General features: G+C 44.7%; 1 protein-coding gene across 1 annotated transcript in view; it reads left to right on the forward strand.

The window, feature by feature from the left end:
- Positions 1-12,960, forward strand: part of TTC7A (tetratricopeptide repeat domain 7A) — a 191,656-nt gene that overhangs the window by 66,426 nt on the left and 112,270 nt on the right. The window contains exons 12-14 of the mRNA XM_081854624.1: positions 3,237-3,354; positions 8,543-8,600; positions 11,102-11,174. Of these exons, the coding sequence (XP_081710750.1) occupies positions 3,237-3,354; positions 8,543-8,600; positions 11,102-11,174 (249 nt within the window). The remainder of the gene's footprint in view (positions 1-3,236; positions 3,355-8,542; positions 8,601-11,101; positions 11,175-12,960) is intronic.

The following is a 12,960-nucleotide window of genomic DNA, read 5'->3' on the forward strand; positions in this document are numbered from 1 at the left end:
GGCCCCTTTACCTTTTAGTAGTAGTAGTAGTAAGTGCTTTTTTCTGGGACTACTGGGAGTACTCAAGGGTACGCAGTACCGGCACCTTTTTTCTAGAAGAAAAGCACTGATGATGATGATGTTGATGTTGATGATGATATAACTGCAAGTACTCCACAATCATTTTTTAATGATTTCTATACAAGTTTGCAGACATTTTACTTACCAAGCAAAACTGCATTATATTAATATAACCAAAATATATTTTGAATTCCCAAATCATGTTACAACTTTTTAGCACCCCTCATTTTCGGAATTTGAAAGTTGAACAATTCAAACATGCCCTATGTTGTGTAAGGATTAAATGAATATGGTAATGCACGTAAAGTAGTTTGAACATGCTGTATAAGCACTGTATAGACACTTCCTTTTACTATTACTGTGTGGATGCAGATGTTCCTTTCAATGAGCATTTATATTCCACTGGAAAGAATGCAGTACGCATAAATGTCATTCACATCTGGGAGTGTGTTCAGCTGCACATTTGGACGCAGATTTGATTTATGCCTGAGGTTCTTGATCCAGTAAGTGATAGGCACGCATACGCTGGCTTACAATCGGCAGGTCTCATTAGCTGGATTGCAGCCAGAGAAACTCATTGATGGCAGCATTGAAATTGCCTCAGAAGTGTCAGTCGGATGCTTCAATAGCAAAAAAACTCACAAAACCCCCGGCAGCTCCACAGAAAGGCTGTGAAATGCGGACCCTGTAATTCACAAGGCCTTCATGGCAGGCCTTGCTCATTTAAAGGGGACATTTAAAAAAATCTCACTGAGTTTTCTGTATTGTAGTAAGATGGTATACAGTCATACCTCTTGCTACGTTTGCTTCAGGTTAAAACTTTTCAGGTTGCGTCCTGCGGCAACCCGGAAGTACCAGAATGGGTTACTTCCGGGTTTCGCCGCTCGCACATGCGCAGACGCTCAAAATGACATCACGCGCATGCGCAGAAGCGGCGAATCATGACCCGCACACGCACAGACATGGGTTGCGTTCTGCTCATGCTGCAAACGGGGCTCCGGAATGGATCCTGTTCACAACCAGAGGTACCACTGTATATCAGCTATATGCTTGAAGGTTGGAATGGCTGCTTTTTTATGATGGAGTCAGGTTCATATGGAGCAGACAGAGATGCCACCAAGCCCAATTGGAGAACCTTCTGCATGCAAAGCAGTTTTTCTGCCACTGAGCTATGAACCTTCCTGCATAATACTCCCTAAAACTTCTACCTCTCTGCCTCCACAAGCACTTGTTTCAGTGCTGGGGTTTCATTTTAAGCCCTTCCCCATTTTCTCTTCTAATTTATTTAGTTTTGAGCGACACCTCCTTCCTCTGAAAATCTAAATCTGCCTTGTCACCAGCCTGGTGCCGTCCATATGTTTAGGACTGACAACACCCATCGCCCCTAGTCAGCAGAGCCTGCTGAGAGGTGTAGTCCAGAACATTTTGACGGCAGCAGGTTGGCAAAGGCTGATCAAAGTATTTCCCCCTCTGCTCCAAGGCAGGAGCACTGCTCTTGTCCCCAGCAATGCCAAGTTGTTCCTGATGAAAGCTCTTTTATACACACACACACACACGGGCACAAACACACAGAGTACGGATTTTATTGCATGAGGCCTTGGACTCCTGAGGAAGAAGAAAAAGGAAAACACAAAACAAGTGAATACCAGCTGGGCGGCAGCTTGCCAGAGAATAGCCCCTGCTGTTCCTTCTCCCTTGTCATTGTGCCTGTGGGCATGGCTCAAATAGGCATTCCTAAACCTTCCGTAAAATGACATGGTTTGTGGGAAACTGCCTCCCCCTGTTTCAGGGAAAACAGCTTTCAGGAGTTAGGCTGCTGCTAACAAAACACATAGATTCTATCAACGATGATGGCAGTGGAGAGCTCAGATTATTATATTTTGCAGCAGCTGAATGCAGCTTGTTGGCAAATCTTGCTGAGTGTTATTTGTGCGTACCTCCTGCCGCTCAGGAGAGGATGACAACTTGTTCTCACTCTCTCTGACAGCTAAGGAACCCTGAGTGGTTGCAGAACTTTTAATGTAGCCTGAGGCTTCGTGGTCACCCTGGAATTTTATTCCGGCTTAGTGTCCCAGAACCTGGACCCTTCCAACTCTACAGTTCTGTGATTCTACAAACACTTTGTTCACAATCATAATGCAAAACAGGCTCCGCAGAAGGGGATCTTTTTGGAAAGGTCGGGGTGGCAAGCGCATTTCTGGCAGGCTGAGTTATGTTTAACCTTTCTGGGACGAAGGAGGTGAGCAAACCGCTGAGTTATTGACAAGGCTGGGTATCAAGAATGCTTTCCCATCGGACCCTGAAATATTTGTGTCTAACCTGGTTTAGCTCCAAGTCAAACCATTAAAGAAAACTTGAGCCTCTAATCAAAGTCTCCGAGAAGGAGGATCTGTCCAATAGTGCTAAGCTATGCTGCTTGGCTCTTAAACCAGAGCTGACACTGTTGATTATTGCTGACAAGGCCTGTAGCCTATCCTGTGAGCTAATGAGGAATACACTTTGAGACTCTCAAGCATGTCCTTCGTCTCCCATCTGCAGCACCTCCTCTAACTTTAGAACATCCGCCAACGGGCCCCGTGCAGGCCTTGTCCTTCCTGCTTGTAAGTTAACGCCGATGACAGGCTCAAAATTTTAGCTAGGCATGCATGTGCCAGAGGTTTTATGTTTTCTTTTAATGGCTCTGCTCTTATGCCTTTAACTGCAGCAGAAGCTTAGCAGGCGTGGAGATGCTGCAGGTCTGCAGAATGTGGGGAGTGCCCCATTGAACACAACTTGACGATACCAGCCATTATGTTATCCACCAGTTTAAGATGGCTTTTACAAGGGAATAGACCAGGGTTTCCCAAACTTGGGTGTCCAGCTGTTTTTGGACTACAACTCCCACCATCCCTAGTTAGCAGGGCCAGTAGTCAGAGATGATGGGACTTGTAGTCCAAAAACAGCCAGCAATCCAAGTCTGAGAAACCCTGGACTAGACAGATTTATGGAGGGATAAGGCTGTCAGTGACTACAACTATACTACCTCCAGAATCGGAGGCACTGATTTTTGCATGCACTGTTCATCCCAAAGGGATGACATTCTGTTTTGATTCCCCCCCCCCCCTCCAAAGGAGTGTTCTTCTTGCAAAGGGGCCCTTCCAGTAATGTCTGTCTCTCTTATTGGCTTACCCTTACAGCTGGAGGAAGGAGAGCGTTTTGCCAAGATGGTGATTGGCTTGGGAGAAGATGCCAGAGAGTTCTTAGCCAAGGGTTACCTGGCCTTGGGCCTGACGTACAGCCTGCAAGCAACTGATGGTAATGTGTTTGACTTGTCTAATGTGGTCCGCACAGCAATCTTTCTGAGATGCCAGTTTTAAGTGCCTGAAGCTTATGCATTTTAAGAAGTGCATGCAGGAATTGCCCTGCAGACCAAAGTCTACCTAGTCCACCATTCTGCTGCCAACAGCAGCCAGCAATTTATTCCACAAGAATAAATATATATTGCTTGATAGTAACAAAAATCTATCATCTATTATCTACAGTGGTGCCCCGCAAGATGAATGCCTCGCAAGACGGAAAACCCGCTAGACGAAAGTGTTTTCCGTTTTGGAGGTGCTTCGCAAAACAAATTTCCTATGGGCTTGCTTCGCAAGACGAAAATGTCTTGCGAGTTCCTGCGGTTTTTTTCCCCTTTCCCCCCCTTTTTCTAAGCCGCTAAGCCGCTAAAATCCGCTAATAGCGCTAATCCGCTAAGCCGTCAATGGGCTTGCTTCGCAAGACAAAAAAACCACTAGACGAAGAGACTCGCGTAACGGATTAATTTCGTCTTGCGAGGCACCACTGTATATCTGTCTGTCTGTCTATCTATCTATCTATCTATCTATCATCTACCTATCTATCTATCTCTATCATCTATCTATCTATCTATCTATCTATCTATCTATCTATCTATCTATCTATCTATCATCTACCTATCTATCTATCTCTATCTATCATCTATCTATCTATCTATCTATCTATCTATCTATCTATCTATCTATCTATCTATCTATCATCTCCAAGGTAGGACCCGCCTACATACAAATGCAAATATCTGCAGCCATAGCATCATACATTTCTCAGTATAATGTCATAAGACAGTTAAACAGGATGCACCTGGATGTTAACAAGCAATACGTGAAGTGGATGTTTCTACTCACCCTGTTGTTTGCAAGCACCTGATTTTCCAGAGTACATTTCTCAATGCATGGAAGAGAGGTTCATGAGAGCTTTTCATGGGTAATAGCTGTTGATAAGCCTCTATGAGTTTGTAGAATCATAGAACTGGAAGGAGATCGATGCAGGAAATCTAGGGCTTGAGTATTCCCAACAGCCTGCCAGTCTCTGCTTGAAGATCTCCAAGTGTGGGAGAGAACTCACCACCCCACTCTTTTAACTAATTGCTTCCCTTGTTAGACTGCTCTTCCCATCAAGTGGTTCCTCCTTAGTTTAAGCCAGAGTGTACCCTTCTGTAGCTTAAGCCCATTCAGCCTTTCCTATTTTCCTGTTTTCCTACCAGCATCCTCCTTAAGGGATGGTGTCCAGTACAGTGGTGCCCCGCAAGATGAATGCCTCGCAAGACGAAAAACTCGCTAGACGAAAGAGTTTTCCGTCTTTTGAGGTGCTTCGCAAGACGAATTTCCCTATGGGCTTGCGAGTTTTTTCCCTTCCCCCCCCCTTTTTCTAAGCCGCTAATAGCCGCTAAGCCGCTAATAGCCGCTAAGCCGCTAAGCTGCTAATAGCACTAAGCCGCTAAGCCGCTAATAGCCGTGCTTCGCAAGACGAAAAAACCGCAAGACGAAGAGACTCGCGGAACGGATTAATTTCGTCTTGCGAGGCACCACTGTATTCCGTACTCCAGGTGAGGCCTGACTAGTGCAGAATAAAGTAGAACTACTGCCTCCCATGACCTGGAAACTATGGTTCGACATCTAGAGATCATGCAGTAAGAGCTGAAACTTGATGAATGACCAGCCTCACAAAAAGGGACAGGGATTTATCTGACAGGGGATCCAGAAAATGTGGCGTGTCCCTGGGAAATAGGGATGGTTGCAGTGTCTGCTGTAAGGGAATGGCCATTCTTTCCTCGTTGGGCTTCTTTTCCATACCCTGATAACCTTTGTGAGCCTCCTCTGAACCTCTTCTGATATGTCTAATCCTTTTTTAAAAAAGAAGAAGAATAAGAAAGCCACATCTTGTGATAACCGAAGCTGAAAAACATGTTGGAGCAGCTGTTTAAAATGCAGCCGATCATGGAGAATAATCAGACTTCTCATCCACAAGGTTCAGCTAACCACCCACTTGAGAGAAATCAAGGACTTTATAAGCCCGAGATGGAAAAAACAAGCATGCTTCTGGCTGATAAAAAAGAGAATTTACTATTGCAAGCCCAGAGAACCTGCTTTATGATGGACAACACTTCTTGGGCTTCTTCTTCTTCTTCTTTGGTGATCACTCGTAGCTGAGTAAGATTGTCTTCCATGAACACGATCTTAACAGTGAGTCCATAAGTGATGAGGATTCAAATTCTGGATCCACACGTCCTTCCACAGTGGAGACACAGTGGAGTTAATCATGGTTTGCCAAGCATGCCTTCCTCTTAGCTTGTTTCTCTCTTTTGTCCTGAGTTTGTGCGTCTTCAAAGCCCATGACGTCGTTGGTAAAAGCTGTTCTCCAACTGGAGCACTTGCAGGCCAGTGTTTCCCAGTTGTCGGTGTTTATACTACATTTTTAAAGATTTGCCTTGAGAGAGTCTTTAAAGCTCTTTTGTTGACCACCAGCATTACGCTTTCCATTTTTAAGTTGGGCATATCTTACTTGAGTCTAGCTGATATTAGTTACTGCATCTGATATATGAGCAGAAATTTCCTTCTGGGTATGTCATCAGGCATTGGTTCTAACCCTCCTCAATCTGGTGTCTTCCAGGTGTTGTTCCACGCATGGTCTGTGTCAACCTGTTTAGTATTGTGGGGATCTTCCTTAGTTTGTTTTAGAGAAAAGGGTATGCTGTGGTGGGAGTGTTTTTGGTTACGTCTCTCTCCAAGTGTACCCATTGTTTTGTCTCATCTTCTACAATGTATTGGATTATGTGACTCACTTGGTTGGTGATGTCGGATAGTTCAGTGTTGGGGATTCCCCATCCGCCTTCTCAGGTGGGGAGGTGCAAGTGTTTGGGGCTTATTCTTGGCTTTTTGTGTGAGAAGATAAACGAGTACCGTTTTTTCTGTCGTCTGCGGAGTTGGGTTGGTGGAATCCAGATTGGAATTCTTAATCATTGGTGTGTGACTCCAGCCCATGTGAATAAATCAGTACAAGAGGAATGGATAACTGATGGAGATGTATGCAAGTCAGTGCTAATTTTAGCACATTTGATGGTTCTGTTCTAAAATCTCTCTGTTTTGCAGGGTAAATTGGTTATAACCATTGGTTTAATTATTGGCTATTCAGTCCCTCTGAACCCTTTCATTATAGAATTAGGGTATTTAGAAAGAACCGTGCACAGGAAACATCATGAGCTGGTCCGGAAATTACTGCTAGCAGCTAAAATTCTTCCTTGCCAGTAACTGGCAGAATTGGCCCATCTTTTTCTTATCTGCTTGACATAAGAACAACAAATTTCACCCATTTCCTCACTAGTGGCCTCACCTCCAAGCTTCTACATCTTCAGACAGCCTGCAGAAGTCTACCCATTCATTCCCTGTTGTCTTGAGAGATACAAGTTCATCAAGTCCCTTCTTTCAGTTTTATTTTTTGCTGTGGTGCAAAGCATTCCATTAAAGCCTTGGATCCTCCTGGGATAGCGTCCTCAGGAAAGCAGAGGGCAGAAGAAGGTGCCGCCTGGCTAACATCTGTCATGGCTAATTTATGCTCTGGTCAGGAGCCAAAGTCTATCCCAGAAGAGTTTCAGACACACACACACACACACACACACACACCCGGGGACATTTGCACTGGCTGAGCCTCTGGCAAAGTTCTGTCCCCTCTTTCCCAAGCCAGCAGGCTCCCGACAGACACGTCTCCTACATCGAGGGGACAGCAGGTGCAGCACCCAAGCTCTCTCTTTCAGGCAGCCTTCCAACAGCTTTGCACAGATGACCACGCAGAAGTGCCAGGGCTCAGCAAACAGCTCATAAAAACCTGGCTCTGGGAAACCATCGGCATCCACACAGGTAGAGGGGGAGATACCACACACAAATGTTTCAGGGAGACTGAAGGCTGCCGTCCCATATCCAGCCAGTCCTGCTGGAATCTCATTCCAGCCTATAGGAACAAAGCAGTTTCATTGCAGGGTTGCAGCCAAAAATGTGTATGAAACTGGTGGGTTGCCTCTGGCTAAGTCATACTTGGGAGAAGACCCATGGAAATGAATGGACTTAATTCAGGTAGTCATGTTCTCCGACCTAGTGGTATAAAACACACGGAGGCAGCAAGGCAATGTCCATTTTCGTGGGCTCTGTTAAGGGACAAAATGCCAAGCTTCCAGCTGCAGGAATTATCAGGAAAGAATGGATGTTTTGCACCTCCTATGAAAACAGGAAAAGGGGGTTGGGTTTGTTTTCTAAAAACTAGCTCTGTGGATTTTCCGCGGCAGAGCGTTCTGCACGAAAGCTGCTAAGAGCAGAGAAGGCTGGTTGGCAATGATGTCTGGAATGGCAATAATCTCTGGAAGAAACCACCATCTGAAGATATGGAGCGAGATCTGGACTAAACCCCATCAGTGCAGTGTAGTGGCTGGAGTGGTGGACTAGGACCGGGGAAATCCAGGTTCAAATCCCCATTAAAGCCAGGGTGTTCACTGGGGCCAATTGTTATCTCCCAGCGCTGCCCTACAGAGCTGTTGTGAGGCTAAAGATGGGGAAGAATAGGTGCATCATTCTAAACTCTGTTGATGCAGGGCAGCACAAAGATTTAAGAAACAAATAAGATACCAAGATCTAGGGCAGGCATAGGCGAACTCGGCCCTCAGCTGTTTTGGGACTACAACTCCCATCATCCCTAGCTAACAGGAACAGTGGTCAGGGATGATGGGAATTGTAGTCTCAAAACATCTGGAGGGCCGAGTTTGCCTATGCCTGATCTAGGGAGAGCTGTTCTCTAACTTGCCATGACATTTTATTTCTGGCCCGGTTTTAGCTGGAGGTTCTCAAAAAGGAAAGATTGTGTACAGGCGTCTGGTCTTACAGGAGTGATCACTTTGTAGAGCCCCATGAATTAAGGCAGGGAATACTTTCTCCAGCAAGATCTAGGGAGAGCTGTGTGTTCGTTCTCTCGTTTTTTCTCTCTCTCCCCCCCCCAGCCCCTCCACAACATAAAATCCTTAGGGGAATGTTCATTTTGAGGAACCATACGGACTGTTTTTCCCAACTTTGAAAGGAGGAAGAAAAAAAAGAGCACAAAGCCATTCAAGCTTAGTGTTTGCTGCAACGGTTACAAAACTTCTCATGTTCTTTTGCTTGTGTTACAGCTACCCTGAAAAGCACACAAGACGACTTGCACCAAAAAGCACTTGAGACTCTGGAAAGGTGAGGAAGAAAGGTTCCCAACTGACAGGTGTTTTGTTTGTTTTACACCAAAACCTGAAGCAGTCTCTAGGCTTCTACTTGTGTTGGAGCTCTTCCTCCTTTATCCTTGTTTTAGGTGCTAAAAAGGTAAAGGGACCCCTGACCATTAGGTCCAGTCGTGGCTGACTCTGGGGTTGCGGTGCTCATCTCGCTTTATTGGCTGAGGAAGCCGGCGTACAGCTTCCGGGTCATGTGGCCAGCATGACCAAGCCCGCTTCTGGCGAACCAGAGCAGCGCATGGAAACGCCATTTACCTTCCTGCCAGAGTGGTACCTAATTACCTACTTGCACTTTGACGTGCTTTCGAACTGCTAGGTTGGCAGGAGCAGGGACTGAGCAACGGGAGTTCACCCCATCGCGAGGATTTGAACCGCCAATCTTTTTTCTTTCTTTTTTTGGTTTTGTAGTACTGTATGCCTTCCTTCCACATAGCATATTTTTTTTTGTTTTGTTTCATTTATGGATCACATGCTATGAATAATCTCAAAGCAATTTCAGAATACAACAAAAAGCATCTATTGCATGGATCCTTCCACTCGTGGGACATTTTAGAGCATGGGTTTCATTGCCCAGCATGTTGAGCTGATGGGCAATAAGCTTAATGCTCCCTTTGCTTCATGCACTGTTATCTCACCCAAGGCCACTGGAAGAGGCCAGGGATGATTTTCAGACAGTGCCCAAACCGCCCATCTTCTGATCGGCAAGTCCTAGGCTCTGTGGTTTAACCCACAGCGCCACCCGCGTCCCGTTTTAGGTGCTAACGAGGGAATAAATGCATGTCAGCAAAAGCATATTTCTGCCTCGAGAGACAACTGTAAAGGTCCTCCTGCTGCTCGCTGATTCCCTGTGCACTAACCAGAAGTGTAAGAAGACATCTTTGGACAGAGCTCCCTCTCAGTGGGGGACTTAGCTTTACGTGGCAGGCATTCCTAGACTCAGATGTAACATCTCCCTTACTGTGCTATTTAGATGTAATTGCTGTCCTATATTACTCTTAAACCATCTTTATTTTTAGCCCTTTGACCTTTCCCCACCGGCTGTGGCTTGTTTCCTTGATATCTTAACTCCAGCTTGGACGCGGGCAAGATTGCTAATCGGACATCACAGATGCCCACCTGTAGCCAACAGGGGGTGTTGTTGGGAGAGTTTAACTACATCCTTGTTGACCAGATGCAGAATAGCCTGCTAGCATTAAGAAAAGTACAGTGGTACCTCGGGTTAAGTACTTGATTCATTCCGGAGGTCCATTCTTAACCTGAAACTGTTCTTAACCTGAGGTACCACTTTAGCTAATGGGGCCTCCCGCTGCCGCAGTGTGATTTCTGTTCTCATCCTGAAGCAAAGTTCTTAACCCAAGGTACTATTTCTGGGCTAGCGGAGTCTGTAACCTGAAGCGTATGTAACCTGAAGCGTCTTAAACCCGAAATACCACTGTACTCCTAAAGTTTGAAGAGGTAGAGTATTTTTATGATCGCAGTGGTACCTCTAGTTACGAACTTAATTTGTTCCAGAGGTCCGTCCTTAACCTGAAACTGTGCTTTCGCTAATGGGGCCTCTTGCTGCTGTTGCACTGCCAGCACATGATTTCCGTTCTCATCCTGAGGCAAAGTTCTCAACTCGAGGTAACTCTTCCAGGTTCGCGGAGTTTGTAACCTGAAGCATTTGTAACCTGAGGCGTTTGTAGCTCGAGGTACCACTGTATATTTGTAGAGACAGGGTGGTTTGAGAGAGCTGAAGGTGCTATGAAGCAGGCATCAGTGCTGAGGCTATGTACATAGGGCGACTGCCTTAAACTGAGGTTAGACTGTTGCTCTGTCAAAGCAAGCATTGTCTGTTCTGATCAGTGTTGCTGTCCAAGCAATACAAAATAAAAAAATTCCTTCCAGTAGCACCTTAAAGACCAACTAAGTTAGTTCTTGGTATGAGCTTTCGTGTGCATGCACACTTCTTCAGATACACTGAAACAGAAGTCACCTGAAGAAGTGTGCATGCACACGAAAGCTCATACCAAGAACTAACTTAGTTGGTCTTTAAGGTGCTACTGGAAGGAATTTTTTTATTTTGTTTTGACTATGGCAGACCAACACGGCTACCTATCTGTAACTGGTCCAAGCAATGTCTTTCACACTATGCTGTCCGACCCTTTGGGGGATGGCAAGAATTGAACCTGGGACCTTTCGCATGCAGTATGCATGTTAGCATCCTTTGCTTCCTCCCTAAATGCCAATATTCTGCTACAGCACTGGTTTTGGGACGTGTTTCTCGGAATCCCTGAGCAATGACACCCAATAAATAATATCTTCGCACAAAGCTGATCTCTTATACCGCTAAACCTGAAACTGTTACTCGCTTTCACTGCTTTCTAGGTGTGTTCCTTAAATATCCAGGCTTCCAGAAGCGCAATGCATAGGAACACATATAAAATGAACCATTACCATGCTCTCTGTGTTTGTGTTTTACAGAGCACGCCAACTGGCACCTGAAGACCACCAAATCATCCTCTATGTTTCATTGCAGCTGGCTCTTGTCAGACAGGTAGGTACAAGCAGCAGAAAGGACTCTTGGAATGCTCTGTCATATATCTGTAGTTGCAGTTCAAAGAGGCCTTTTCCTTATCATAGTGCTTTCCAAACTTTCTACCTTCAGTATGTTCTTTCCAAATTGACTTGCTTATTAGGAAGCCAAAGGTGCTTCAGTAGTTTTAAGGGAACCCTTATTACATATTTTGCCATCTTTTGAGGGATGCAGATTACAATTTAATTTACTCTGCTATTAATGGAAGACTTAAAGACACTGGAAAAAGTTTGTTTCTTATTTTTATTATGTATTTTGTGTTTCTTAAATTGCAATTTTATATTGTGTACTGCCTTGAGATCTATGGATGAAGCGTGGTATACAAATCTAAATAATAGTAATAGTAACAGTAATAATAATTCTAGGGAACCAAGCTAAATATTATTGCAGGTTTTGGGGCCTGAGGACTAAAACCCTCAAAACGGTTCCAAGATCTGTGTTACGGATTTGTTTTAAAGTCAACATAGTTTTCATAATGCGGAGCCATGCTTTTCAAAGAAAGTACTCGGTTTAGCTAAATTTTGAATTTCCCCCTGTCCTTTCATCACTGAGGTTAAGTATTGTGCCAGTTCAACTATAGCCTTCACAAGCCTGGTCCCCTCCAGATGTTTTGAATTGCATGATGGGACTTGTAGTCCAAAGCATCAACAAGTCACCAGGCTGGTGAATGCTAGCCTCCAGAGGCATGCCAAAAATGCCTCATTTCTGCTCAAAGCTCTCTTTTGAGTATAGGATATGGGTATTGTGCCTGTTTGTGCGTGAGCTACCACCTGTCTTTGCAAACACAAACAAAAGAGCGAGGAAATTATGTATCGGTCAGAGAGGCATGAAGGCCTTAAGTGTAGTTCAACCTAAGGCCCTGCAAACAATATTCACTCATGATTGGTGTCGTCCTGCCTCTTCTGAGGCTGCCTTGTTTTCCTCCATTTAACACGGTATAAATCTTTAAAGCACGCTTGGAGTGTGTTGCTGACACCCGAGACATATTTATTTTTAGGCCTCTGAAATATCCGATTCTGCTTTTGCCAGCATAGCTCATGATAAACATTTTCGTAATGCATTTTTAATATCCTTCATAATTTAAACTATTTAATGTATTCTCTTTCTGATTAACTGAAGCCTAAATGATACTTACTAATTCATCTGGCAGATTGTATGAACTGGCAAGTGCCACGGCCGAGGCTTTCATCAGCCAGTTTGGTGGCTACTGACATAAGGGCAGCGTTCCAAAATGAATGGAATGAGACCAGAGCCAAGTGCTCAGTCCATTCCTTGCTTTGGGCTTGTGAGTCCAGATTCCGTTGAGTCATCTTGTTGTGCTCTTGCTTCTCATTGGCCATTGTTGCTCAGTAAGGCAGTTCAGAAGATTCTCGTTCATCCTGACTTCACAATTTCTTAGATCAAAATAAACAGCAGGTAGACTCAGGACATTAGCCAGCAACTTTTGCTTTTTCAATCTGAAGGTCATATTAGTTTGTAGACAAACTTCTGGGGCCTCATGCCTGTGATGGTGGTGGTGGGGAAATGGGCTACATTTCAGCCTTGCAAGAAGTAGAGGTTCCTGCACGCATCTTCCTCTTTCCAAGGAAAAGGCATTATCAAACATGACCTCCAGCATTTCTCTGATGAAAATAGAGACACCCTATTCCTTTCTCTCCCAAAATTTGTCCCATGAAAGTAGGGACATTCCGGGATCAAATCAGAAACCAGGACAGCTTCTGTAAATCCGAGACTCTCCCTGAAAAAT

Source organism: Podarcis erhardii (assembly GCF_964252035.2).
Source record: "Podarcis erhardii genome assembly, chromosome: 3".
Classification (NCBI taxonomy): Eukaryota; Metazoa; Chordata; class Lepidosauria; order Squamata; family Lacertidae; genus Podarcis; species Podarcis erhardii.